The sequence below is a fragment of the Neofelis nebulosa genome, chromosome 16 (assembly GCF_028018385.1).
Source record: "Neofelis nebulosa isolate mNeoNeb1 chromosome 16, mNeoNeb1.pri, whole genome shotgun sequence".
Taxonomy (NCBI): domain Eukaryota; kingdom Metazoa; phylum Chordata; class Mammalia; order Carnivora; family Felidae; genus Neofelis; species Neofelis nebulosa.
In genome coordinates this window covers 32,516,524-32,544,273 of record NC_080797.1, presented here as the reverse complement: position 1 = coordinate 32,544,273, position 27,750 = coordinate 32,516,524, and the positions used below count along the sequence as shown (strand labels likewise).

General features: G+C 52.0%; 1 protein-coding gene across 1 annotated transcript in view; it reads right to left on the bottom strand.

Moving 5' to 3' along the window:
• Nucleotides 1-27,750, bottom strand: part of MAP3K14 (mitogen-activated protein kinase kinase kinase 14) — a 44,419-nt gene that overhangs the window by 9,520 nt on the left and 7,149 nt on the right. Inside the window, exons 2-6 of the mRNA XM_058704481.1 lie at nucleotides 10,914-11,186; nucleotides 9,709-9,778; nucleotides 7,655-7,865; nucleotides 6,927-7,544; nucleotides 5,631-5,768 (exon numbers count right to left, since the gene is read on the bottom strand). Of these exons, the coding sequence (XP_058560464.1) occupies nucleotides 5,631-5,768; nucleotides 6,927-7,544; nucleotides 7,655-7,865; nucleotides 9,709-9,778; nucleotides 10,914-11,166 (1,290 nt within the window). The 5' untranslated portion in view covers nucleotides 11,167-11,186. The remainder of the gene's footprint in view (nucleotides 1-5,630; nucleotides 5,769-6,926; nucleotides 7,545-7,654; nucleotides 7,866-9,708; nucleotides 9,779-10,913; nucleotides 11,187-27,750) is intronic.

Here is a 27,750-nt window from a genome sequence, read left to right as displayed (position 1 = left end):
CTGAGACTCTGGCTTGGCCATTTCCAAAGGTAGAGTGTGTCCCTTAAGCTGTGTTTCCATGTGCAAACGGTGATGACAGTGGCATCTGCTCCCGCGTAGAGTGAGGATTTGGAGGGATGATAACCCAGCACTAGGCCTCGCAACCAGCGGGTGCTCAGGAAATGTTAGCTGCCCCCTTCCTCCCTCCAGCTCCTATAAGAGCAACTAATTAAACACTTAGAAGTCCTAACAGACACTTGTCCTCTCCTTTCCGGTTGCTGCGGGTTCTCCTGTTAGTCTAAACAGGTACCACCAGGGGGCGCCGGTGGCAACAAAACCAGCCTGGAAGAAATCACTCGACCTGGCAGTCTGGCTTGGAGACATGCTGACTTGGCAGGAGCCCTGACGATGTGGGGCTTTTGGACTTTTGCCTATCAGTGGAAAATGTCTCTCTTCTGGTTACAGAGTATCTGGTCTGGTTAATCAACTTGCAGAAATTTTGACTCTTTGTCAGCGTTTCCAGCTCTGAACCTGAGTTGGAATGAATTCACCATCAGGACTCGTACTAGCAAAGGTCTTTAACTCTTGGACTCCCAAACGGAGCTGAAGCAGTTTGGGGCACCCCAGAGGACTTGGCAGGGTGCTGCAGGATGTTTCTCTTTCTTTTTCTTTCTTTCTTTCTTTCTTTCTTTCTTTCTTTCTTTCTTTCTTTCTTTCTTTCTCTCTCTCTCTCTCTCTTTCTTTCTTTCTTTCTTTCTTTCTTTCTAGTTTATTTATTTTGAGAGAGACAGAGAGAGCACGAGGGGGAGAGGGGCAGAGAATCCTCCGAAGCAGGCTCCACGCTGCCAGCGCAGAGCCAGACGGGGCTTGGACTCACGAAACCGTGAGTTCATGACCTGAGCCGAAACCAAGAGTCGGACACTTCACCGACTGGGCCACCCAGGCGCCCCCAAGATGTTTTACTTTTGAGGGGAGCAGGGATGATGGCTATCTGTGGGACACCGCGTAAATTACTCCCTCAAGATAGTTCAGTTTCAACATTAGCTTGCACTCCATTCTTTCCATGTATCTTTACGAAGCTAGGTTTTTGGAGCTTGCGGGGATACAAGTACTTTGGGGGGGGGTGGATAGGAAGCAGGGTATGAAGCTGAGGATGTCTGATCTGATTTCAAAATTTTGCAAAGTTGTGCAGTGCCCAACGAGGCATACATCCCGTTAGTAGTTATGATTAAGAACAGAAGGAAATTTCCTTTCAACTCATGTGTATTGTTATTCAAATGACTACTAAGGGGGCGCCTGGGTGGCGCAGTCGGTTAAGCGTCCGACTTCAGCCAGGTCACGATCTCGCGCTCCGTGAGTTCGAGCCCCGCGTCAGGCTCTGGGCTGATGGCTCGGAGCCTGGAGCCTGTTTCCGATTCTGTGTCTCCCTCTCTCTCTGCCCCTCCCCCGTTCATGCTCTGTCTCTCTCTGTCCCAAAAATAAAAACTAAAAAATGTTGAAAAAAAAAAAAATTCAAATGACTACTAAGTTGTTAGGAAAAACACTATTATTTGACCTAATTACTTTAATAAACGGAACTTTTAGGTATTTGTTTTGGCCTGGGGTGTCATGAAAATCACTGACACTGAGGGCTGTAAATAAACCAAGAAAGGCTGGGAACCTCTGCCCTAACTTTTAAGAAATCCATAAGCCCTCTGGAGTATTCCAGTAATATTGAGAACATTCTCACCCAGGGGCACCTGGCTGGCTCAGTCAGTAGAGCCCATGACTCTTGATCTCAGAGTTGTAAGTTCAAGCCACGCTAGGTGTAGAAATTACTTAAAAATAAAAATCTTTCGGGGGCGCCTGGGTGGCTCAGTCGGTTAAGTGTCTGACTTTGGCTCGGGTCATGCTCTCACGGTCTGTGAGCCCTGCCTTGGGCTCTGTGCTGACAGCTCAGAGCCTGGAGTCCGCTACAGATTCCAAGTCTCCCTCTCTCTCTCTCTCTCTCTGCCCCTTCCCTGCTCACACTATGTCTGTGTCTCTCTCTCTCTCAAAAATAAACATTCAAAAAAATAAAAATAAAAAAAAAATGAAAATCTTAAAAAAATTTTTTTTTCAATTCTCACCCAGACCCGGGTGGGGGCGGGTCAGAGGGGACACTCCAAAACACAAGGTGATTTAGAAGTCTGTGCCAGCCCCAGGGAGAGCAAGCAGAAAGGGCAGTCCTGAGCGGGGCAGCTGGAGAGAAAGCACACGGCCGCCCAGCTGGCCCACCTCTCCTCCCTGGACCTCAGGGTCCTCATCTGTTAAAGCAAGGGGCTGGACTACGGTGAGGGTGTTCACGAAAACTAATATTCACTGCCCACTGAACACATGCGAGGCACCATTCTAAGCACTTTATGAGCATTCGTTATTTACATCTTACGATAGCCTATGGGGTGCTATTCTCATTATCTCCAATTTACAGACGAGGAAGCTAGAGTCTGGACAAATAACTTGCCCAAGGTCACTGGTAGGAAGTCTCAGAGGTGGGGTTTTGGTTGGGGAAGCCTGACTCTGGGGTGCCAGCTGCCCCGCCTCACCGAAGGCCTTCCCAGGAGTATCAGCTCTTACATCCAGGACGTTCTCACGTACATTCGGGAGCGTGTAGGTGGGAGCGCGGTCAGCAATCCCCTGACTGCCAAGTCCACAAGCCACTTCCCCCGCTTAACTGCCTGCATGCTGACACTGGGGATTGACTTTTCTTTCTTAAAACTCTCCCTCTTGTTCAGTATTTGTATCCATTTTATTTCATCAGTAAAAATGCGGAAAATAGCAATCCTGTAAATTCTTTTAAAGATCCCGGGAACATAAGATACGTGAAAAGTAACTCACAGTACTGGGCGCACAGTAGTCGAGTAAACAGAGGGGTCCCCCCATTTCCTTGTCGCCATGGAGATACTCTCCCCTCAGTCCTAGATCCCCTTCTCAGCGCTCGTCCAGGCTGCCCTCACTGGTGTACCTTGTTGACGGCTGCTTTCTATCACCTTTATGCCACGTAAATGTCCATCCCCCATTATAACGTTGCCAAGCCTTTCCGGGGGTGTGGATTCCGCAGCTTTGCCTCTAGCCCCTGGCGCCGTATCTGGCACAGACCAGGTGCTTGGTAACGGCTGGGTTTGGCCAAGGCCACACTACCCAATCGGAGGCAGAGTCAAAAGGAGGCTCCCAGAACTCCATGCAGGAGCCAGATGTTCTGAAATGAATGGTTCTTAACCCTCTTTGGGCCACAGACGTCTCTAACACCTGATACATGAGAATGGACGCTTCCCCATCCAAAATGTGTGTGCCACACACAGATACACCATTGAACAAAGTTCCAGGAGTTCACACGTTTATAAATTCATCCACCGGCGAGGATACGGACTTCTACGTCGGCTGATAAAAAGCACTAGAGAGACATGTAGGTACCAATAAGGAACTCTGTCCACGATATGCGATCACATGGAAAATATGGCACAGGACAGCCTCTAGAGTAGTCTCGTTTTAATAAAAGCAACTACATGTTTATGTATGCATAAAAAGTCTAAAAAGATGTCAAAGGGCAGCTGCCTCTGCGAACGGGATTGGGGAACAAGGACTTTTGTGTTTTGGGGTATCCTTTGAAATCGTCTATAATGAGCCTGTGTTTATTTGCCATGAAAAGATCAAACAAGGCCTTAACAAAGTGAACAGACCCCCGTGCGTTAAACCCTGGACTTGTGACCAGTCAGCATCTGACCCGAGGCCATGGATGTTCTAGAAGGAGGACCAAGGAAGTGCTGTTGTTCCACATGCTGGATCTTCCTCAGGGAACACTGGAGAGTGCACACACCCGCTCTGACCTCTGATCCCTGCCCCCTCCCCCAGTGCCTGCTCTACATCCCGCCGCCCCCCCCCCCTCCGCCCCAGAAAAAGGAGAGAAAGGAGGGGCTGTCTGCCCACCCGATGGCAGCTGTGTGGGCGGCCCCAAAGCCACCCCACTGAGCTCTAGGGTCGGGGAGGCAGATTCTGGAAGCGGCCAGTTCTGGCCCTGGGGAGCCTACGTGTTGTGCTTGGAGCTTTTCCGCCTGCCTCGGGGAGGTGAGAAATGGGAGTATCTGTCTTCTACTATATCAGGGTTGTTTTCCTTGTTGCCTGGGACCCCGGAGAACCTCAGCAGGGCGACAGCTGAGAAGCCCAGTGACTAAGCTCCCCTAGCGCTGGGCACTGGACTCCAGGACACTTCATACTCTCGCTCTCCTCCCACCCAGCCTTCAGGAGGGACAGCTGAGCCTTCTCCGATGGCCCGGGGAGGGCACATGGCCTTGGCACCCAGTGGGAAATGCCGGCCCACGCTGGCGGGCACTCAGCACGTGCCCGGGCCGGCGGGGGGAGGCGGGGGTGGGGCCCGCTCCGTTGACACAGTGTGTCTGAAGTTTGGGGTAATACCTACGGATAGTCCCCCTCTCAGCCCATCACCCGGGGGCCCAAGCTCTACAACTGTAACATCCCGGCCCACCTACAAGCCAAGGAAGCCAGGGTATTCACATCACAATTTGCGTCCTCACCGCTGAAAGCCACAAGCAGCCGCGGCCTCAGCCCGGGGCCTGAGTGTGCCTTTGGTCCTCTTCCCTTTGGGGGGAGCAGAGGGTCCCTGACAAGACCTGCTCGAAAACAAGGTCTACCGGGGAGCTAGCTTATTTCCTTTTGTCACGGGCCAAGTAAACGGCCCCTAGAAACGTTTCTCATTTCAGCCTCTTGCGGTCCTGGGCGCTAGCTCTGAGGCTGAGTTTGGGCCGAGGACAAGGTGGCTTCCAGTCAAGGTGAACTGAGGGTGGGGGTAGGAGAAAAGACACCTGAAGGGGAGCAGGGCCAGCACCAAGGTCTGTGTTCTGCTGCGGCACAAGGAGGCCTCAGTTCCAGGCCCAGCTCTACGGTTCTAGGCAAGGCACGCTACCTTCTCCGGTCCCCGGTTCTACCCTGGTGAAACCAGGGAGCAGGGGAGGCGATTCACGCCCCTGCTCGCATCGATTCCCAGGACCATGAGTCTCTTCCCCTGCCCACTTCCTACAGAGTGGATCGTAGCCAGACTCTGGAGCTAGCCAAGCCTGGGTCTCTTGCTAAGTCTCATTTCCTCATAAGGTCCACCTCCCAGGACCTATTATTCCCGCCAGCAGGAGGCAGAGCCCAAACCAAAATCAGATCTGACGTCCCAAGCGCACGGCCTCGTCCAAGAGGCACCTGTTAGGGGCAGGTTATTGTTGTGGTGGTTTTTACCTTCTGGCCCAGGCGTGAGCAGCCCCACTATGTGGTTTAGGGGTTTCAGCTCAACACGAATTGCACGACGAGCCAACACCTTCCAGGTTTGGACTTGCCCCTAAGGGCCCCGGCATCAGGAGTGGCCCAGGACGTGTGCACACTTGCATACTCCATCTGACACACGCACACCAAGTGCAGCTCCCAGGCCGGGACATGTGACCAAGACTGCTCCCTTCCGGCTCCAGCTGACCCCAGGGTGCCCAGCGACAGCCAGGCTCTGTTAACAAGCCAGAGCCATGGCTGCCCTGTGATTGCCCTTGAAAGAAAGCAGAAGGAACACGACAGGCCACCTGCCTGGCTTCCCTCTGCAGCCCCCGGAGCCCAGGTGCACCTTTTTCTTTCGGGCCTACCTTTTTGACCGCACACTGGAAGCCAGTCTGCTTGTCCTGCATCCTGTGCACCTCTCCGAAGGAGCCTCTGCCCAGGCAGGGCTGGCGCGTGGCCCAGTGGACCTCCTCTCGGTACTCATAATCCACCGGCTTGAGTTTCTGGGGTTGGCAGGAGACAGAAGCCAGTTTCAGTGACCAGGGCAGCGGGCGGGACAAAGGGTTACAGTGAGGAAGGCTCTCTGGCTGGTCGTCCTTGCCAGGCTGCTGGGGCAGCGCCCTCACCACCAAAGACACCCCCGGGTCTGAGGCAGGGCTCTGCAGGGGCAGGACCGGAGGGAGTTACAGGCATAAAGTGAAGGCAGTGGACAGCCTCGCCGGCTGCCCAAGCTAAGCCGACCCTTGTGGCGAAAGATCCTTCTCCCCAGACTTGTGGTTGTGGGACACAAATGGAATTGTCGGGGCGCCTGGGAGGCTCAGCCGGTTAAGCGTCTACTCTTGACTTTGGCTCAGGTCATGGGTTTGAGCCCCGCACGGGGCTCTGCACTGATAAGGCGGAGCCTGCGTAGGATTCTCTCTCTCTCTGCCCCACCCCCGGCCCCCAACCTCTCTCTCAAAATAAATAAATCAAACTTTAAAAAAAATGCAACTATCAACAACCTTGACCAAAAGTATAGCTCCGAAGCTATAAGGTAGAAAAAAGGGAAGAGACCATGAAGAGGGGTGGGGGACAAGGGATCATGTCAAAGATGGATGGAATAACCCCCAGAAATTGAAGTCTGGTAAAATCATCTTAGAGTTATAAAGCTCTCCAGCAGAGCACTGGAGGGAAAGAGGAAGGCCAGGGGGATATGCAGATGGTCAAGAGCCTCGTCTTTCATAGCAGGGGTCAGGAGGGAACATGTGCAGTCGATGCTTGCTTATTCCTCTTTCTCAGTATGTGTATCATTCAACACACACACACACACTCTTCAGCAATAACTTAATAAGTTCGGCAATAACTTCAGAAGAACTCAAAGCAGAAATATCTAAAAAGCCTGAAGAATGATCTGGAGGTGGAGCAGGGGATACTGCCTCTCGCCAGGAATGAGCACTTTCCGACTATCTGATGACGATACAGATACTTCGATACAGAGTGAAGACTACGCCCCGCCCCACTACCCCCTCCTCCCCGACTCCCCGCAAAGGTGGGAAGAAAAAAGGGTCTGGCAGGTTTCCAGTGATGCTTTGCCCCCCAGAACAGGTCCCGCCTGACGGCCAGCTGCTGCTCTGGGCCCCAGAGCGGGTGGTACATGTACCTGTGTTTGGGGGATGGCTTACCTCTGTAAGCAGGACCCCCTCGCTGTCCATCGTTTCAGGGCTGGGCTTCTGGGGCTTGAAACCTCCTGCCGACCAGGTCTTGGCCAGGCTGGCCAGGCTGTGGGCCTGGCCTGAGCTCACACTGCCTTGTAGGGCGTGTACCATGTACTCCTCCACAGAAAACTTGTCATACGGGCCCCGGGACGGGCAGCCGGGCTCCAGGTGTGGGCCGGGCACAGGCTTCTGACCGTCCACACAGGCCAGTTTGCCCAGGTGGGGGCCGGACAGGGGCTGCTGGCTGTCTATACAGGCCAGTTTGTCTAGGAAGAAGGACTCTAAGGGGTGAGGTTTCCAGGGCTGGAGAGGGTGGAACGGGAAGGGATGGGGCAGTCTGCTGTAGGGGAAGGGGTGAGCGGGCTGGGGCAGGGGGCCTAGATCCTGGGGGTGGTGGAGTTTCCACACGTGATTTAGACATTGCAAGGGGCTGATGAGTTTGTGCAGTTCTGATCGAGGCAGTGCCGGCCGCAGGCCCTCCTCGAGCTTCTTGAAACAGAGTTGGCCGAGGCCCGGCTCCTTCAGAGGCTTGGTGAACTGGAGGGCGTTCCTCACATATGGGGGGCCCAGTGGGGACTCATCCTCCTGTGGGGGAAAACACAGGTGGTAGTACATACACAGGGCCAGGCTGAGGCACGGGCACCGTCCCAAAGGCCCCACGAGCCCGGGGTCTGGGGGGCGCTGGCGGGGCTCACCTGCACAGGGACAGTGCAGCTCTCCTGCTCCGGGGTTCTGGGGAGGGGTTTGGCCAAGGCCGCTCCCGCCTGAGCCAGGGACTTGGAGCTCTTCTTCTTGCGTTTCTTCTGGGCTTTGCTGCGACGCTTCCCCTTCCAACACACACGGGCCATTTTGCCCTCGGTTGCGTGGGCCACATTGTTGGGGATCTGATCGAGACTCTCGGACTGGCTGTCAAAAGGGACGGATACGCACGTGGAGTGTGAGGAGGCAGGAAGGCGGAACAGCTCGGGTAACTGCAGTTAGAGTCGTGGAGACCTGAGCTCAGATCCCAGCCCAGGGAGTCCTTGTGTGAACGTGGGTGAGTTCCTAAGCCCCAAGGAGCCTCCATTTTCTCATTTATAAAATGGGTGTAGGATTTCCTGCCATGCAGAGGAAGATGAGGTTTAAAGGAAACCGCTCATTTAGAAAGCTTACCTCGGCACCTGATCCCAAGGCAAGCTTCCCCTAGACGGCAGCTATTACTACCGTGATGGGGTGCACAAGGCTCTATGGGGGGGGGCGGGGAATGGGAGGACGCGAGGTTCTCTCACTGCTCTCCAGGGTGGGCTGCCCCTGGAGAGGTCCCGGGGTCGGGGGGCGTGTGGCTAGGAGGGCCACACTCCCCAGCGGGCATTCTCAGCTCTGACAACAGTCTGTTTCTGTTGCCTCTGGACGGAGGGACGGTTGAGTTTGGGCACCAACCCCCCCCCCCCCCCCCAAAGGTTCCTGGAGATACCTGGTTTCTGGGAATGTAAGCTGCTGTATAAACAGACACCGTGGCTGGGCTGATGCCTGGTATCAGGGGAGCCTCCCCTCCTCCAACAGCCTACAGGCTCACTACCACCATGGATCCAAGCTGGCTTTCCCCCTGCCAGGCATTAAGGCATTGGCCACAGAATAGTGTCTGAAAAAGCCGCAGCCTTAGCTGCCCCCCGCCCCCAAATGGCCTCATCTTCTGCCACCTGCAAAGGTGGCAGACTCACACCAGTCTTGGGTGGGGGGTGGGGTGGGGGGGACTGCTAGAGGCCTATGGGCTTCTCCCAGGCACCTGAAAGAAATGGGCCCATCAGAAACCCCCTACTCTGGGCCGAAAGGCCTCTGGGGCGGTATAAGAAATCCGATCAAACACTGAACATTTCTTGGTGCAAAAGCAGCAGCCTTCCCCACAACCTTTTCATCACGAACGCTTTCCAAATCCCCATGATAAAAAAGTCCGTCTGGGGCACCTGGGTGGCTCAGTTGGTTGAGCGCCGACTTCGGCTCAGGTCACGATCTCGCGGTCCGTGAGTTCGAGCCCCGCATCGGGTCCCTGTGCTGACAGCTCAGAGCCCGGAGCCTGTTTCAGATTCTGTGTCTCCCTCTTTCTGACCCTCCCCCATTCATGCTCTGTCTCTCTCTGTCTCAAAAATAAATAAATGTTAAAAAAAAAAAAAAAAAAAGTCCGTCTGTTGGTAGAGGAGGGAACTGTTTTCCAGGTTCAACCTGCAGTTGGCCAAAAACCATCCTTGGAGATGGGGAGCCCGGGGAGCAGACTGAGCCCCCTTCTAGCCTCCTTTCCACGGGGCCCCCCAGCTGTGAATCCGTCGGTCCCTTTCTGATCCCCAACCCTCATCCCTCCTTGGGTGTGTCTCGAAGGGGAAAAGACACCAGCGGGTTTCTCTCATAGTTCGAGTGGCCCCTCGGCGCCTGCACTCATGGTCACGCACCAGTGGGAAAAAGACTCCTGTTTCCAGCACACTCCCTATTGATGGGAAACGAGGGGGAGCAGCAAGGACTCCGAGGAGAATAAAAATAAAACGTCAAGCTGATGGGACCCAGAGGCAGTCATCCACACGCCATGAAAAGCTTTTGAAAAGCTTCTTTGGCTGACAGAGCGGTTCAGCCAGGAAAACCTGGGCGGGCTCCAAGAGCTGAACCACAGGTGCTGGAGGAGGGAGCCAGGGGTCACTTGGGAGCGGCCTGAGCGAGCAGCTGGGGGGGAGGGATGACGCGGTTTCAGTTCCCTGGGCCCCATGCAAGCTGGCCTCCTTACCTGTACTGTTTGGACCCGGCGATGAAAATCCGCTCTGAAAAGGTAGGGCTGAACTCTTGGCTGTTCTCACCTTGTGAGTCAAGGAAAAGAGAGGTTGGACAGGCAGAAAGGAGGAGAGGAAGAAGAGGGACTCGGCACTGAGGAGACAGACATTTTACAGATATCCTCTTGGGCTGCCGTGCCTCGGCCTCACCACCTGCCTGACGGCCCACCCCCCCTGCCAACAAGAGCAAAGGGCATGCTGATAATAGGGCGTGATAAGGGTGCCCACCTCACTTCACCGTGGCCCTTAACTGAGATGATCTATATAACACATAACACACCCAACGGAGTGCCCGGCACATAGTAACAGTTCAGTAAGTATCAGCTCTTGTGGACGTCTGTATGTGTGTAAATGCGTGTATTATGACCACGGGCATCTCGCTCACTCCATTTTAATTTGTATTCTCTCATCGCTTCTCAAAAACCAGCCAGAAGGAAGTGGAACTCAGGGCAAGATGTGTATAGGTGGGAAAATGCCACCACGAGCTGCCAGGCTCTCCCCTGAGAGGGGGGAGCCTCTTGGAGGGTGGGGGAGAGAGGAGGACTTCTGGCCTCACCCAGGCACCTGGGGGTTTCTCAGGCTCTGGTGGCAGTGACCAGGCAGAGTCATTTTGAAGTATCTTGGGTGGAAGCAGAAAGGACCAGACCAGGCCCCGCCCTGGAGTGGCCTATGTCCCCTCAACTGGCTCAGCAGGCCCAAGAGCAGGTGTTCATTCTCTAGGGTGGGGCCACCTCAGCATGGAAGGTGGTGAAGGGCCTACAGGCCTCAGAGGGGCTTTCCAGGAGACCTGGCCTTTCCTGTCTGGGGCCTCTCCAGAGATGCTCAGGCTGCCCAAGGTCACAGCACAAGGCTAATGGCCTGCCTGACGATCCTGCCAAGAGCCCTAGGACCTGTGAAGCCTCCCAGCTCTCTTCCCCTGCTCCGGTCGTGACGGGCAAAAGCCTCCCTGCGCCACTCCTCCCTTCTGTGCTCTGTTCCCTGGCACCGTTACGGCTCCTGCTTCGACTCATTCTTGGCCTACCCCCCAGGCTGTGTCTTGTGAAAATCTCAGTGAGCCGCTGCCCTGACCTCCCGCCCCTGCGCCATGCCACCCTGGCTCAGGGACCGTGCCCACCTGTAGGCCCGCCCACCTGCCCTCTCTGTCCCCAGCCCGGGCCCTTACATTCGGCCTGCGCGATGATGGAGATGGCGGCCAGTCCTCCCTCGGAGCCTTCCTTGGCTGTGCCTTTGGTGATCACGTCGTTCAGGATGTCCCACTTCCCGCAGAACACAGGGCTCTTCTCTACGGCCTCGAGCTTGTTGGCGGGGTTTTGCTTCTTCCCCATCGCCTGTGTCTTCTCCTTGGCCTTGGCGAGCTCCTTCTGCCCGGCCGCCGAACCAGGGGCGCCTGGGCAGGCCATTTCCATCACTGCCATCTCCCAGGCTCACGCTCGCCCTGAGGGACCAGACGCAGAGCAGGTCACTCTCGGATCCCACGGGGCCCCGGGCCAGGCTGGGTGGGAGGAGAAAAGCGGGGGGGAAAGGCTCTCTGCCTCATACATTTACCTTCCAAACAGCCCAAGTGACGAAGGAGTCAACCTTTCTTGTTCCTTGTGGCACCAGCCCCCGCCCCTGGTCCCGTCAGCACACCACCACAAACAGACTCCCCCACTCGGCCCACAAGGAGGATTCCAGCCCACTTCCTCCAGAACCACCACGGCACCGACATCTGGGATTGGTTCATTCTTGCTTTTACAAATACTGGCTGAATCGTTTTCTGTGGCTCACTTTATGGTGAATTTTGCTCCCTCAGAACACGGTGGTACATTCCATACTCCAAAACTGCCAGTCACCCCACTGACTTGCCTTCTTAGAGGACATGTCTACACTGGCCACGATGGCTCTTTTCCAAATGGGGAGAATCAAGTTTTTGTTCTCTTGCAGGAGGTAGATAAATGTATGTGCGTGTGTGTATACAGATTTATGTGTGCATATATACATCTCTCTCTCTCTCTCTCTCACACACACACACACACACACACACACACACAATGTTACAAAGTCTAAAAATCAGCATGCAAATGACAGTGCCTGCACTCGACTCCTTTCCCAGGACACATCTGTCTGTGGCCTTCCAGAAGGAACTGCCATGCTTCCATCTGTAACACTCATTTGCCGACAACCTACGTATCCTCATTCTTCCAGGCAACATTAATAGTGGAATTTGTATTAGAGCCCCCAACGCCAACCTATACCTCTAGAAATCTGAAGACAAAGCACAGGGCTTCAACTCTCTGGGCTCTCTCTCCAGCGGCCCTGTGTGTTCCCTGGAAGCCCCAAGGGGGTGGGAGCCCAGTGCTGAGGCAATCTGTGCAAACGGCATGTGGACTAGAACTGTCAGGAAAGAGATCTGCACCGATCTGGGATTGCTCCCATCTGGGAGCCTTTTTAAAGACTAGGACTGTGGACTCCCAAAGCGTAGGTCCCTCCTGGGTCACGACTTGCTTTAGACCAAGCCTGAGAAGGCATCACATTCAGACAGGTTTTTAATTAAGTGCTCTCTGCTGGCAGGTTGGTCTAAAGCTGTTGGTAACAGATGGGAGTGTTCCCTGCTATAAGTGCACTCATTCCGGAACACGCCTCCATTTGCTGGTGGGGCGGAAAGGCAGGCTGTGTGAAGGCGAACCTCTACACCGCTGGCCCTTTGCCCTGGGTGGCTAGAAGCTGACATGGGACGGTGGGGGGCTGGGCATCTCAAGGCCGAAGTCCTTTTCCTATGGAGTCTGCCTCCCTGCAATGGCCACAAAGCACTGAACCAGCTCCACTGAGCGGGAGGGTGAGGGTGGGATGGGCTTGTTGGTCACTACTAACTTGATCCTTTCATCTCTGCCTTCAAGGGTCTGCTGGCTTTGAAGTCAGAGCAGCTCCAGCTTTCAGCACAGATGCTTGGGTGTGATCCCGAATTCGGATGCTGAGGAGGCTGCATGGGAGGTCTCGTTGTTACGTGATGACCTTAAGAAGTCTAAGGGGTGTTCTGACTTCCAAGTGCCTACCTATCTCAGCCTCTTTACCAGGGAAAATGGGGTCTTAGAAACAAACCCCGCAGCACTTGGGTGGCTCAGTCGGTTAAGCGTCTGTCTTCGGCTCAGGTCACGATCTCACGGTCCGTGAGTTCGAGCCCCGCATCGGGCTCTGTGCTGACAGCTCGGAGCCTGGAACCTGCTTCGGATGCTGTGTCTCCCTCCCTCTCTGCCCCTCCCTTGCTCATGCTCTGTCTCTCAAGAACAAACAAACAAACAAACAAACATTCAAACGAACAAACAAAAAATGAACCCCAAGCCCTCCGGACCTACCACCACTAGATGTGTGCCTGCAGGGACCTCAGCCGTGCTTTAATCTCATTCTCACTTGAAGAAACTGATGCAAACCAGGTGGAGACTCGCCCAAGGTCACCCAGCCTCGTGTGGCACTGCAGGACCACAGCCTGGAACCTCCAGCTCCAGGCTGTACTGCCCCCTCCCCAAGTCTCCTGCACTACAGGCAAACTCAAGGGGGAAACTCACGGCCCTGCCTGGTCAGAAGGCTCCTGAGGGCAGGAATGGTGCCCTCAGAGTATAGCACGGCGGGGCATAGACGAGACGATCGACGTTGGCTGAATGGGGGAATCGGAGGATGACCTTCAGAGACAGGATGATCCCGGGCACCAGGGATAAAGAGAAAGTTCCATCTGAGGAGTGAGACAAACGAGGCCAAGCTGTCAGTGGTTGCTGCAGGGGCACCCAGCTATTGGAGAACTGGCTGCGTTGGGCTCACGGAGCTGTCTCTGTCTGACATGGCTCATCGTGAGCTAGAGCCCTCCAGAGAGGCTGGGGGGCGGCCCCTCTCCCCCAGGAGCCGTCCTTTCACCTTGGAGGTTAGCTGGGCCGCTGGCCAGGGGCTCTGATCCCCCTCCATGAGCATGCTGGGCTCCCCAGGCCCAGAGAAGCTGAGGCTGAGGCAGCCGGGCTAAGGGCCTCCTCTGCAGTTCCCTGATGACTCATCCCACAGCCTGGCAGGCAGAGAGAGGAACAAGCAGGCCGTTGAGAAACTAACCCAGCAGCTGGCAGCTGAACCTGTGAAGGGCACGGGAAAACAGGCTGACCCTCACCTCCCAGGGCCACAAAATCACGGCCTGGGAGCTGTGCGGCTTCTCCTGTGCCATGTGACCGTGACTCAGACCCTCGCTGACAGCCTCCAAGTTCAAGAAGCTATTCTCAGGATACTCTGGCCTGACGGCAGGTCTCCTACACATTCACACACGCTTGCTGCCCCCCCTCCCCCCGCCTCCTTCCCCACTTCTGTAAGGGGCCTGGCCTACAAAAAACCGGGGTTCTCACGAAGCCTGGGACTGCTGGCCGGGTGGCATTTCCAGCCCTGGGCTTGTTGCCCCGGACCACTGCCCTACGGCCTTGCCCCTTCTCTCTCCCGCAGCTTGTGGGGTGAAGACTGAGTGGGGGCCAGCTGCGCCTCTGCCTTTGAAGGCGTGTCAAAATCCTGATCCATTACTCAGTCTGGACGCCCTCCCCAGCTCCACTCAGGTCTCAAATGCATTCTGCCCCTCTGCTCTCTCGCAGGGCTGAAGACGTGGGCCCTGGCAACAGCCACACCCACTCAGCTCACTGACAAGGCCACGAACAAAAGGGGAAAGAAAGGTGTGGAATTTATTCAGTATCAGACCCGACGTGGGGCTCAAACCCACGACCTGTGAGATTATGACCTGAGCTGAAGTTGGCTGCTTAACCGACAGAGCCACCCAGGCGCCCCAGCCGAGTTGGGGAATTCTTAATGTGGCTTCAAGGACAGCTTCAGGATGGTCTGTGAACCGCAGAAACTACGTTCAGTTTGTATTTTTCCAGAGAAGAGGTCCACAGCTTCCATCATAATTTTTAAGGGTCTGCCGTTCCCCAGAAGGTTACCATAGTCTCTCCAGAAGATCAAGACCAGGGTTAATGCCTGATTTTGGCATTGCTCTTCGTGTCAAGGAAGAGCTCAAAAACACAGCAGTTTCCTACCCGACTGCAAGTTAGAATGGCCTGATGAGTTTTAAAATGCACTCGCCCCAGACATACTGAATCAGTTGCTGGGCGTTAAGCCCAGAATCTGTACTTGTGACAAGTTCTCTGGGTGATTCTGATGCCAAGGGGCCAGAGACTGCCATCTGACCCCTGCTCTATACTGTAAGGCTGTGCCGTCCAAAATGGCAGCCACATGCGGCTCTCTACATTTAAATCAACTGAAATTCAATCACATTTAAACTCAGTTCCTCAGTCACACTAGTTATCATATTGGACAGTGCAGATAGAGAACATCGCCATCACTGCAGAAAAGTCCTAACAGACAGCTCTTATTTAAGGCTGGGATAGTAATGTTTTCTCCAACAGCAAAATTTCTGTTCCTGGGATCCTGGGACAGGAGTTTAGACTAAATGAATTGCCGATTAACTGGAAGGTCCGAAAATATGCTTTAATTTGATCTTCAGTGATGATAACCTTTCTAAAATGTATCATATTTCAGTTCCCTCTTTGAGTGAGTACAGTAAAAACACCAGACTAGGAACTAGAGGCTAGGAGTTCTAGCTTTGGCAACTTAAAAAAAAAAAAAAAAGGCAGTGAGACCATTTTTGTCAAATGAAATCCTAGCTCAATGCCCAATATATAAAAGCTCAATGCCCAAAATATATAAAATGCCCAATATATAAAAGCACGCAAATGATAACGTGGCTCACATGAAGAAAGAGGTGCTCACTAAAGAAGGCGGGCGGGAGCCCCACGTGGTCAGCTTTCTCTCATCCACCCAGGATTTCCGTGGAAGCCGAGGTCCTCTCTTCTGAGGAAGAAAGCTTGAAAGCCAGTGACCTAGGAAATCTTCCAAGGTTCCTTCTAGTTCCCCAACCAGATGTGTTCCCCAACCAGATTTGTTCCCCAACCAGATGCAACGGATTCGTCAGGATCATCGGAGGGCAGGATGACCGATTCGGAATCAACACTGTCGGTATTCACTAAGCACATACCATTATCGACCTCATTTTCAGATGTGAAGACCGAGGCTTGGAGAAGGTCAGTGGCCTGCCAGAACAGCCGCACACCTACAAGCTGCAGAGGTGGGGCTGGACCCACGTGGCTGTCTCCAAGCCTGCATGTTCAACCCTGAGCAGACCACCCAGATTCTTCTGTTAGCTGCTCCCGACTTGTTTTGAGAACCAGGTGAGGTAGCATACAGGACACGCCAGGCGGTCTGCCCGGGCCACAGAAGATGTTGGATCAAAGTTCGTTTTCTTGCCCTGCGCCTGGCTCACAGATGCCATCACTGAGACAATGGGACTTCTCCGTGTTGGCATCATAGAGTCAACGTTTCCAGCTGTAGCTGAGGCCTTCAACGCACTGAGCCTCGGTTCTCTGTATATAAAAGGGAAATAAAAATCTCCGTTTCGTAGGGTCATCTTGGAAATGTCCACTGCGGGACCAGGGCAGACCGGGGCAAATCCCTGTCATGACTATTTCATCTGGAAGTACAAACTTATCCTCTTCTGAATGCCCAGAGGGGACACATAGCAGAAGCAGAATGACTCAACTTCCTTCATAAGATATTAGTTGAAAACCAATCTTATTCTGATGCTTCCTCTTTTGAGCCTTCAGCTTGCCTGGCCACTAGGCCGCACTGGGCTGGCCTCTGCCTATCAAGAATGAGGGGCTGTGCAGGAAGGGGAACCAAGGTCAAGTGCAAGGCAGCGTGAGCAGGCCTGGCAAAAACAGCCATCTGGCCTGGCAGATCCAGAGATCCCCATGTACGCTCAGCCCCGGCTCCCCTTTCTACCCTGCCCGCTCTCCCTAACCTCCCCTACCCCCAGCCTCTGTCCCAGCCAATCTGTCTCTTTCACTTGCCCGAGCGCAGCAGCAATGGGTAAGCCTCTGCTTCTTTTCCTTTGCTCACTCCGACAATACCTTTGCTCTAGTAGACAATACCTTTTTCCTTTATTACTATCCGTCTGGCCCTCACCCATCCTTTATAACCGATCCCCTCAATGAAGCACCTGCATTCACCCCACAAGCGTTCAGTGAGTGTCCCCTAAATGCCAGGGCCTGTACTATGTGCTTTGTCTCCTTTACTGAGGAACCTCACAGGAACCTTGCAACGTTGGTGACATTATTCCCATTTTATAGACGAAGAAGTTAAGGCTCTAAGAGATAAGCTGCCTGTGGAAACAAATGAGGCCCAATTTACACAACTAGAGTATCTACCATGGGGTTAGGGCTCAAGCTTTCTGCCCCCTTCCCCTAGGACCTAAGTATTCCCAGTTCCATTCTAGAACAAAAGCTGAGCCACTGCCTGGGTGGCTCAGTTGTTTAAGCATCTGACTCCTGATTTCAGCCCAGGTCACCATCTCACAGTTCTTAAAAAAAAATTTTTTTTAAATGTTTATTTATTTTTGAGAGAGAGAGAGAGAGACCGACAGACAGACAGAGTGTGAGTAGGGGAGGGGCAGAGAGAGAGGGAAACACAGAATCCGAAGCAGGCTCCAGGCTCAGAGCCCGACACGGGGCTCGAACTTACAGACCGTGAGATCATGACCTGAGCCGAAGTCGGACGCTTAACCAACTGAGCCACCCAGGCGCCCCTCTCATGGTTCTTGAGATCGAGCCCCGTGTCCAGCTCCATGCTGACATCAAGGAGTCTGCTTGGGATTCTCTCTTTCCCCCTCTCTCTACCCCGCCTCTGCTCTCTCTCTCTCTCTCTCTCTCTCTCAAAAATAAATAAATAAACATAAAAAAAAAAAAAAAAAACTTGTTGACAGAAGTACCTGGAATATCAAGGAACTGAGCAGGATTTTACCCATGTGTGTATTACTCCTTCTATTTTACTCACAGGGTTGGCCCACTGTTCACAATAATTTCTTAGCCTGGGTAGGCAGGAAGCACAAGAGCCAAAAATGAGGGATCTCCGGTAAAGGCGGAATCAGCAATACGCTGGACAGAGTTCTAGTCGAGTTACACCACCGGGATGTCAGGACTTTCAACCGGATTAGTTGTAACAGGCCATTTCATTTTCTTAAAACAACCACAACAAAACCCCCACATAAATACATACACATGGAAACAAGAATTCCAGGAAAGACGGCGCTACCTTCACTGAAATAGTCCCCGAGGGATGTGCTTTGGCAAGCAGAAACGTAGAGATACAAGAAACAATGGAAGATGCAGGAATCCGTAGGACACGTGGCTCAATTAAATTAACAATGGAATTAAAAAAAAAAATGTTTAGGGGCGCCTGGGTGGCTCAGTCAGTGGCACAGGTCATGATCTCACGGTTCAGGGGTTCGAGCCCCACGTCGGGCTCTGTGCTGACAGCTCGGAGCTTGGAGCCTGCTTCGGAGTCTGTGTCTCCCTCTCCCTCTGCTCCTCACCTGCTCGCACTCTTATTCTCTTTCTCTCTCAAAAATAAATAAAAACATTTTAAAAAATTAAAAAAAGAAAGAAAATTCCAATACAATATGGTCACGCAATGAGCCACACAGACACACAGCACATGTAATGGGGACACGCGGAGGGGCACCTGGCCCAGCCTGGTGTGTGTCAGGAGGGGCTTCCTAAAGCCCTCGGGCTACATCTCAAGGGGCGAGCAATAGTTGCCCAAGGAAAAGGAGAAGGTATTGCAGGTGGAGGGAATGGCAAAAGTTGAGGTGAGTCTAGAAGGAGCCGCAAACAGCTCAAAGTTGCTGGTGGGCAAAGCTGAGGCCCGGGAGCCCCAAGAGAGGAGTCTGCAGATGGGGTCTGGGTACCAGATCACGGAAACGTGTTTGGTCCCGATGCAACTGCAGGGGCTAATTCTTAGCCAGAGGGGTAGAATTCAGAGGCAGAGTTCCAGAAGATGGAAGAACCCACAGGGTAGGGGTAGGGGCAGACGGGGGTGGGGGTGGGGAGGGGGGGTGGACGTGGGTGTTTAAATGTGAACTGCCCCCTCAGGACAGAACCCCCACCCCACCTCCCAGCACCCTATCTCCCGCCAGGGCTGACAGCATTTAAAGCCGCAGGCCTGGGAGAGGCTGTCTTAACTCCCTCCCTCAGGCGGAGACGCTGAGCCAGCTCTGGGACCTAGAGACACATCTGAGGAAGGAGGAAGGAGCACTCTGAGTTGAGACTCACCCGGAGGAATCTCCAAACCGGCCTCACGCGCCAGCTTGAGGCCTGCTTCCCAGGAGGGCAGTTTCCGCCTAAGCGTCTCCCATTAAGGAGGACAGGAAATGTGAACGCACATCAATCATTAAAATCTCACTGATCAATTGTAAAATAAAAACCTGACATGCCCGCAAAACCTTGGTCTCGCCAAGGCCACGGGTCAAACTGCCGGGGTAAACACAATGTATGGAATGAAATTTCCGACTGTCCCCCGACTGCCACTACACGGCCGCCGACGCCGGCTGGCCCCGCACGTGCAGAAACACTGCGGTCCGAGGGCCCCTTCAGGTGGTCGAGGCAACCACCTCGTGTCTGCTCACTTCCAGCTTCTCCCAGACCTCCTCCCATCCCAAGCTAATCTCAAAACATCACATCCTTAACATAACCTCAGGTTCAGAGATATCCGTTGGCTGGGCACTGCTTCTGGGCCCAGTATCAATTCTGTGGTCCATAATCTGTCCGACCACTATCTCCCTAAAAACACAGGGTTTGGCTCTGGCCAGTCTGGTCTCTCCACACCCCACTTGCATGGGACTCAAATTGACAGGTCCCTGTGTGTATTATGTCCTTGTGTGGGTCACCCTGGACATCCTGCTTTTCCTTCACGGACCAAGCTCGCGACTTAGGCCTCCAGGAAGTCCCTCCCAACGGTTTTATCGCACTAATGATCTCCATTTCCGACTGCTTATGGCACCGGCTCTCCTCACCATCTCCCTGGCCCTTAATCACACCCTCACCTTCTTCTTCTTTTTTTTTTTTAAGTTTATTTATTTTGAGAGAGACGGAGACAGTGCAAGCAGGGCAGGGGCAGAGAGAGAGAGGGAGAGAGGGAAAATCCCAAGCAGGCTTGGCGTGGGCCTGATGCGGGGCTCGAACCCACGAAACTGTGAGATCATGACCTGGGCAGAAATCAGGAGTTGGATGATTAACCCACGGAGCCACCCAGGCAGGCGCCCCACACTCTCACACTCTTTACTCATCAAACGAAATAATGCAGATGAAACACTCTGGAAATGAGAAACCCTTACACCAAGAGAAGACAGCCATTTCTCGTGCGCACAACTCAGAGAATTGTGTCTAGGTATGGAGCAAACAGAAATATGGAAAATCAGAGATGCTCAGGGTGTTTTATGATAAAACTGGAACAAAAGGGTCTAATGACAGGGGGAGGATAATTATTAAATAAATGATGGCACAGCCATTAATAATGTTTACAAATAGTTTTTAACTATATGGAACAATGCCAATGGAACACAGAAGTAACAGAGAAAGGATTCAGAATTATATCTAAAGTATGACCCTGCCTAGCATGTGTCCGTCCGCGTATTACATCAACCTTTATGAAAATGCAGACACTTAGCATAGACACGCGGCAACAGCTCTCTCTTGGGGTTTAGTGGTGTTTTGATTTTTTTTAAACTTTTTTAATTTTTCCACTTTTTTTCAACAATCATGTATTACTTTTCTGTTTTCATTTTTTTTAATTAAAAAAAATTTTTAAGTTGATTTATTTATTTCAAGAGAGACAGAGAGAGTGAGTGGGGGAGGGACAGAGAGAGAGAGAGAGAGACAGAGAGAGACCCCAAGCAGGGGATTGAACTCACAAACTGTGAGACCATGACCTGAGCTGAAACCAAGAGTTGGACGCTTAACCGACGGAGCCAGCAGGCGCCCCTCTGTTTTCATTTCTTAACAGATGTTTCCAAGTCATTAAAAAAAAAAAAACAAAAAAACAGAAAAGATATACAGTGAAAAGTGTAAGTCCTTCTGACCCTTCCCCCATCCCTCTGAGGGGATCCCAGTTAGTGGTTTCTTGTATGTCCCACCAGAGATGTCCTCTGGGGAGTATTACTTTGTATAACAAAAACAAGCTATGACTAGAAAAGGGTCTCTTGGTATGGGATAAGAATTTAAGAGGCATTCTGGCCCATGTTTGTGAGGGGGACTTCATAAATACGTGATGGCCGCCTCCTGCCCCCAGTGGAAACCTCACCAGAATCTCGGTGGTCGGTCAGTGAGTTCTGGGAGCACGGCTACTAACACAGAAGGCTGGAGACGGCAAGCCCGTCCTTCTGGTTTTGGTTTTCATTCTCTCTTTCTTGTTTCCCGCTGGGGACTGTGGGTTTTATCAGTTATGACTCAAGCAGTAGAAGGTGGCCCTGTCAGCCGTCCTCAGCTCTGATGACCCCTGCTTCCCTGCTTTTATTTATAGTCATGGGAGACAAGCGTTGCAGTAGCTGAGGCTGTGTTAGTGCTGGATGGAAGAAACACTTGTGCCCACAAGTGGCCCCACAGACAATGGGACAGACAGCGGCCCTGGACCAGACAGAAAGCCACCAGCCCCTCCTTTCCTGCTTACGTCAAGGGTGGGACCTGAGGGGTGGGCTCAGTCTGGGAAACCCAAAGAAGGCAAGTTGTTCTGGCTAATCTCTCCTACCTTTCTGATGTAATATCTGACCCGGTTTCTTTTTCTTTTTCTTTTTCATCTATATTTTGTTTTCAAATACAAAAGTAATACTTGTTCACTGTGAAAATTTCAACCATACAAAGTATATAGAGAAAGAAAGGAAGAAAGCAAGAAAGCAAGCTTTACCCCATTCCCTCCTCCCTACAATGTAAGAAACCCTTAAATTTGGTATAAATCCTTCTAGGTCCATTAGCATTCATGTACAAACATAGAGTTTGGGACTGGTTTTAAAAGAAACACAGGCTTATACATACACAATATTCTAATTTTTTTTTAACGTTTATTAATTTTTGAGAGACAGAGCGTGAGCTGGGGGAGGGGAAGAGAGAGAGGGAGACAGAATCCAAACCAGGGTCCAGGCTCTGAGCTGTCAGCACAGAGCCTGATGTGGGGCTCGAACCCACAACTGTGAGATTATGACCTGACCCAAAGTCGGATGCTTGACTGACTGAGCCACCCAGGCGCCCCTACATACATAATATTGTACAAGTCACATCTTTCACTTAACAATAGATTATGGATACTGTTACATTTCAGTGTATGTTAGATCTCTCTCATTTAAAAAACAATTTTTTTTGATGTTTACTTTTGAGAGAGACAGACAGAATGCAAGTGGGTTGGGGCAGAGAGAGAGGGAGGCACAGAATCTGAAGCAGACTCCAGGCTTCTGAGCTGTCAGCACAGAGCCCGACGTGGGGCTCGAACTCACGAGCTGTGAGATCATGACCTGAGCTGAAGTCGGACGCTCAACCGACTGAGCCACCCAGGCGCCCCTCTCTCATTTTTTTTAACGGCTCCATAAGATTCTATGGTATAAATATACCACCATTTCTTCATCTATTCCTCTATGGATGGACTTGCACATCGTTCCCAACTTTTCACTCTTGTAAGTAATACCGCCAAAAACCGAAAAACAAAACCACTCCCCTGCAACCGTTTATTTACTTCTTTGTGCACTTGTATAGGTTAATTCTGGGTGGTAAATATCTGGGGCTGGAATTTCTGGGTGACCCTTTTCATCGTGGACTTGCTCTTTTCTCATTTCTACGTGTCAGAAAAGTAGGCAGCATCGGTCAGTCCGGGACAGGTGGGTTCCCAAACGTTATATCAGCTATTTACTAGAAAGATGCTATCCTTGCCTTCAAGGTGCTTATAATCTAGTTGGTGAGAATGGATGGCTGGATAAATAAATGATAAAGCAATCACACAACGATCTTGGGATCAGAGGGCCTTTGGAGGTCATTTATTCCAAGGTATCACTTAATAATCCTGAGGACGGCCATTTCAGCTAAATTCACAGGATGGCCTTAGAGTCAAAAGATCCGAGTTTGAACTGGAGCCTCTACCACTCTGGTGTGTGACCAGGTGCAGATCACTTACTCTGAGACTCGGATGTCTCATCTGTAAAACAGGGATGCTCAAACTAAAACAACAGGATTTTACAGGCCAATTAAACGCAAGAAGCAATCTCTAAATGCCCAATACTGTGTCTGGAATAAGCGGGTGCTCTATAAACGTGAGCAAAGTCTCCAGTCACAAGGAAGCTGTCCCAAGATGAGCAGGCCCTTCTGGGCCTGGAAGTACCAGTTGTCTGAAAGTCCTTGCCTCTGCAGCGCTGAAATCTACCTTGCAAAGCCTCTAGCCAGCAGCCTTAGTATCAGGAGGAAGGTCTGGAACAGATGCTGTCAGAATAGGAGGGGAGAATCCTGAGACCACACGGCAGAAGCAGTCAGCCAGGAAAGGCCAACCTACCAGGGGGAAGTTCTTTGAAGTGCATTCGAAACGTGCCTTCCAGCTTTTTTCTCTGCTGGCCGTGCCTCAGCTCTGGATGCACTAAGGAACGAGCTGTGGGCGGTGCGTAATGAACCCGGGACCTAGAATTCCTGGGCAGCTCACGCTGAAATTAGCCATCCTGTGGACATCTTCAAGTGTTTTCAACAAGCTGCTGCTATGTGTATACACATTAATTACACGCCGGTTGTCAATAATAATAAAAATAATAACGGCAGCTATTATTACATGCTACCTATCAGGTAACGCACGTACTATTTCTTGGGCCCTCACAGTAATGCTGTGAACAAGGCGCTAATATTGTCCCCTTTATGTGGGGGAAGACACTGAGGCTCAGGGGGTCAAGAGATCAGTGTAAGGCTACTCTGCAAGGAAGTGGCAGAGGCAGGATTTGTCCACAGGACTCTTATGTCAAAAAGTACATACTCTTAACCATGATGCCCTATTTTCAAATGATCTAAGCTTTAAGAATTGGGGGGCGCCTGGGTGGCTCAGTCAGTTAAGCGGCCGACTTCGGCTCAGGTCACGATCTCACGGTCCGTGAGTTCGAGCCTCGCGTCGGGCTCTGTGCTGACAGCTCAGAGCCTGGAGCCTGCTTCAGATTCTGTGTCTCCCTCTCTCTCTGACCCTCCCCTGTTCATGCTCTGTCTCTCTCTATCTCAAAAATAAATAAACAGTAAAAAAAAAAAAAAGAATTGAGACCCCCCCCCCCCGCCCCCCACCCCCCACACACAGAAGCAGCCACAAGCCAAAGGTCTGTTAGTGAGAAACCCAGGGACTGACCCAGGAGGAAGCATCTCAATTAGGGAGCATAAACGCAGTTGGCTGACGTTCTGGAAAGAAGACACTTGAAACGGTGATGGGGGAGCAAGATATGTGGCAGGCTTGTGTTCGTTCCCTAGCCCACCCACGCCCAGCGCAGGTATCAGCTAATACATACCTGGGCCCGTCACAAGGACCCATTCTATGACAAAGTTCAAATCTGCTATCCACTTTATGTTTTTAAATGTTTATTTATTGAAAGAGAGACAAAGAGAGAGAAAGAGAGAGACAGAGAGAGGGAGAGAATCTCAAGCAGGCTCTGCGCTCAGCACAGAGCCAGACGCGGGGCTCGAACCCACAAACCGTGAGATCGTGACCTGAGCCAAAATCAAGCGACTGAGCCACCCAGGTGCTCCAGCCATTCATTTGAGAAAACCTGGCTCCAGGCTATTTCGCTTTGGTTGTTGTTATTGGTTTGGTTGTTTGGTTATTTTTGTGGTTGTTGTTGAAGGGGGGGTCGGGGACAGAGGGAGCAGGAAAGAGAACCTCAAGCCAACCCCAGGGAGGGGCCCTGACCTGAGCCAAAAAATCAAGAGTGGATCACTTAACCCAATGAGCCACCCAGGCGCCCCTAGGTTGTGTTTTTTTTTTTTTTTTTAACAGCTACCGTCTTCATAAACATGGCCAGTACCTTGTCCTCCGGGCCCCTGATAAAGAGCATTGTAGACACTTTAAAAGAAGTGTTACAATGGCATTTGCAATTCAACTTTTGAATCCTTTGCAGGAGGAGAGCCAATGGCAGATTGAAGAGGTCACTGGGGCCTCAATGACCCACAAAGACAATTATGGAATTGGTATGCAGGAGAACGTTGGGGGAGGGGAGTAGTATTGAAGGGGAAAAAAAAAAAAAAAAAACCCCAACCACACGCATGCCTCATTTTCTACACTAAACTGGCAAGGAATTTTTAATGTATGTTGTGTAAAAAAAATTTCAAGTGTGTTCTGTGGGGGTATTTTGTGTATTTAAACATTTTGATTAAGGGGGCCTGCAGGGGATACCATTCGGTAATGATCAATTTCCAAAGATTACAGTGCCATAAACTGCCCCCGACACCAGAATCATGCCAAACACAATCAGCTTTCTTTTGATGAGTCAAAATGCACTTCTGGATCTTGCCAAGCCTTGAGGTCATCATTACAAGCAACATTTGGTTGTGAAAAACAGCTCTCCTTGTTTAACCTTTTGAATTGGATTCTGAGCAAGGGAGCAGTTCCCTGGGCTACGGTTAATCCCACTGAAATACAACCACTTATTCCCCTCCTCTCTGGGTTTGTCTCTGGTCTTCCCAAGTGGCACTGGCTTCGAGCAGGGTCTACCTGTAATTCAGAGCAGATGGAGAAAGACAGGCTCAGCCTCCCTGTAAGGGAGGAGGCTCCAAGTTCGTTGTAGTCACTGGTGACTGGTTTTGAAATTGAGGAACTAGTTTGAGGAACCTTAGAATAAACAAGAAACCCAAACAACTCGGCTTTCCACAGAAGACTTCCAATGTGCAGGGGTTAATGGAAGGAAGCACCGTGGCAGTGGAACCCTGCCCATGGCTTCATTTCAGATGCTGCCATACCATACCCTTTGGCCGACTGGCCTGAGTGACGACTTGAGGACGTGAGCAGCAAAGGTGACTTTGACACGTCCCTGTATAATACAGCCCTTTATAATACAGTCGCATTCTTGCCCTCCTCTGGGAAGAGAAGAAAGGCTTGGGACCTGTGGGATAACGGGGAATATTCCAGAGGCTCTCAGAGTAATCCTTGGTAAAGGAGGGGAAACCGTGACTAGCCTGTGGCTCTCTCAGGCCGTCAGGGCCTAGAAGGAGGAATATGGATGCTATTCTTGTACTTTCACTTGACCACAAATACTTAGCCAGTGGTTCCCATTCTCCAGGTGCCGTGCTGGCCGAAAGATGCCATGGTGACCAAGACAGACAAGGTCCTTGCTCTCACGAGGCTTTCACCGTCGTAACCCTGGAAAGGCTCTTCTGGAATGCTGAACTTGGTTATTAAGAAGCACTGTCATGGGTCAGGCTTTGAATCATCTGCCTACGAGCCTGTGTCGGAGTGGCACCAAGCACATGGGCTCGGTCACTGTGTCACCGCCTTCTCTATTCCAGCCTGGAAGGCTGGGGTAAGTCAGCCACGTCTTTAATGGCTGGCTCCCTGTGTTCTGCTTCTGCTCTGAGGCATGTGCAAGCACACATTTCTCCTGACTGCCATACGCCTCTGCAACTATGCTCCTTTCTCCCAGAGTGCTGAGGTTTCCAGATTGTTCTCAAGCTCCTTTTCCAGGCTGACAAGTGGTACAAGAGCCCAAGATGAGAAATGCTGAGGGTGTTCCCATCTGGACACCTGCAGGATGGGAGGTGGCGCTCCTTGCCTCGGAGGAGCTGTGTGTGTGACCGTACCGGGCCCCGCAGGACAAGGAGGGTCCCCGGGCCACCACGTCTTCCTGGCTCCTCTCCAGCCTCCTCAGTCATGGTTCATTATTTAGCACCTGCAAGGTCTGTCTCCTCCCGCCCCGTCCCCACCACAGTGAACTCGTCGAGGGCAGCACCTCAGTCAGTTATCCTCCTTTCTATATTCTAGCACCTGCCAGAGCCTACAACCGTGACATTCTTGGCAAGCACTCACCGAAAGGGTGACTGATGTGCTCCTGAAGAATAACCTGGTGCCTCGGCTCCAAGAGTCTGGCCAGCCTAGTGTCTGAGTGTCCAGACCGGCCATTCATTCGGTGAGCCGGAAGGGGCAGAGACAGCTCCCTATACCAGGGGTCACAGCACGGTGCTTATATTCTTTCTTTTTTTCTTTAAAAGTTTTTAATGTTTATTTATTTTTGACAGAGAGAGAGAGAGAGACAGAGTGCGAGCAGGGAGGGGCAGAGAGAGAGGGAGACACAGAATCCGAAGCAGGCTCCAGGCTCCGAGCTGTCAGCACAGAGCCCGATGCAGGGGCTCGAAGCCATGAACTGTGAGATCGTGACCTGAGCTGAAGTCGGACGCTTAACCGACTGAGCCACGCAGATGCCCCAGCACGGTGCCTGTATTCTGACTATACGGGGGTACAAGGAGGTGTCATGCAAGCTGGGTCCTGAGCCGCCCTTGTCCCCTTTCCTAAATGCTGACCTTGAGACCCAATGATTTCCAAGTCTTTGAGACGGTGACCCTTCTGAACTAGACAACATCCATCTGGGCTCCGATGTGTGCACATACGCTCGCTAGGAGGTAGTACATACACAAATCTCCGCCTTTTACATTTATCTCTGTAAAGCTATTCCTGCCTCTCAGAGTACAGCACCTACCAGCTGGGACTATTGAGCATGGGCTCGAGAAGCCTGGTTCATCCAACTCACTTCTTGGGCCAAAGAAGTCCATTTCTAATCTTAATTGGTAATGACATCCTCATCTGAGGCTGGCTAAGGCCCCCTTTCCTCCTACCCCTCCCACCCCAGGTCATCCCTGGTATTGACCAGCAGACCTAGGAGTACTGGCAAATTCTGGCCCAGTAAAAGGACACATCAATGAGAGCATCAGGTGGGTGGTTAATCGCAGACACAACGGCTCTTTGCACTTACAGGGGCCACCATCCCGATCCGACATCATGCTCTGCCCATGAGGAAGAGCTTCTTTGCTCAGAGTTGCTGGAGGCATCCAGCTGGAATGACATCTGACTGCTCTGGCTTTCCAGGCCACCTGCATGCCACGGGCGACATGTCTCTTCTTCACGGCGGAAAGATA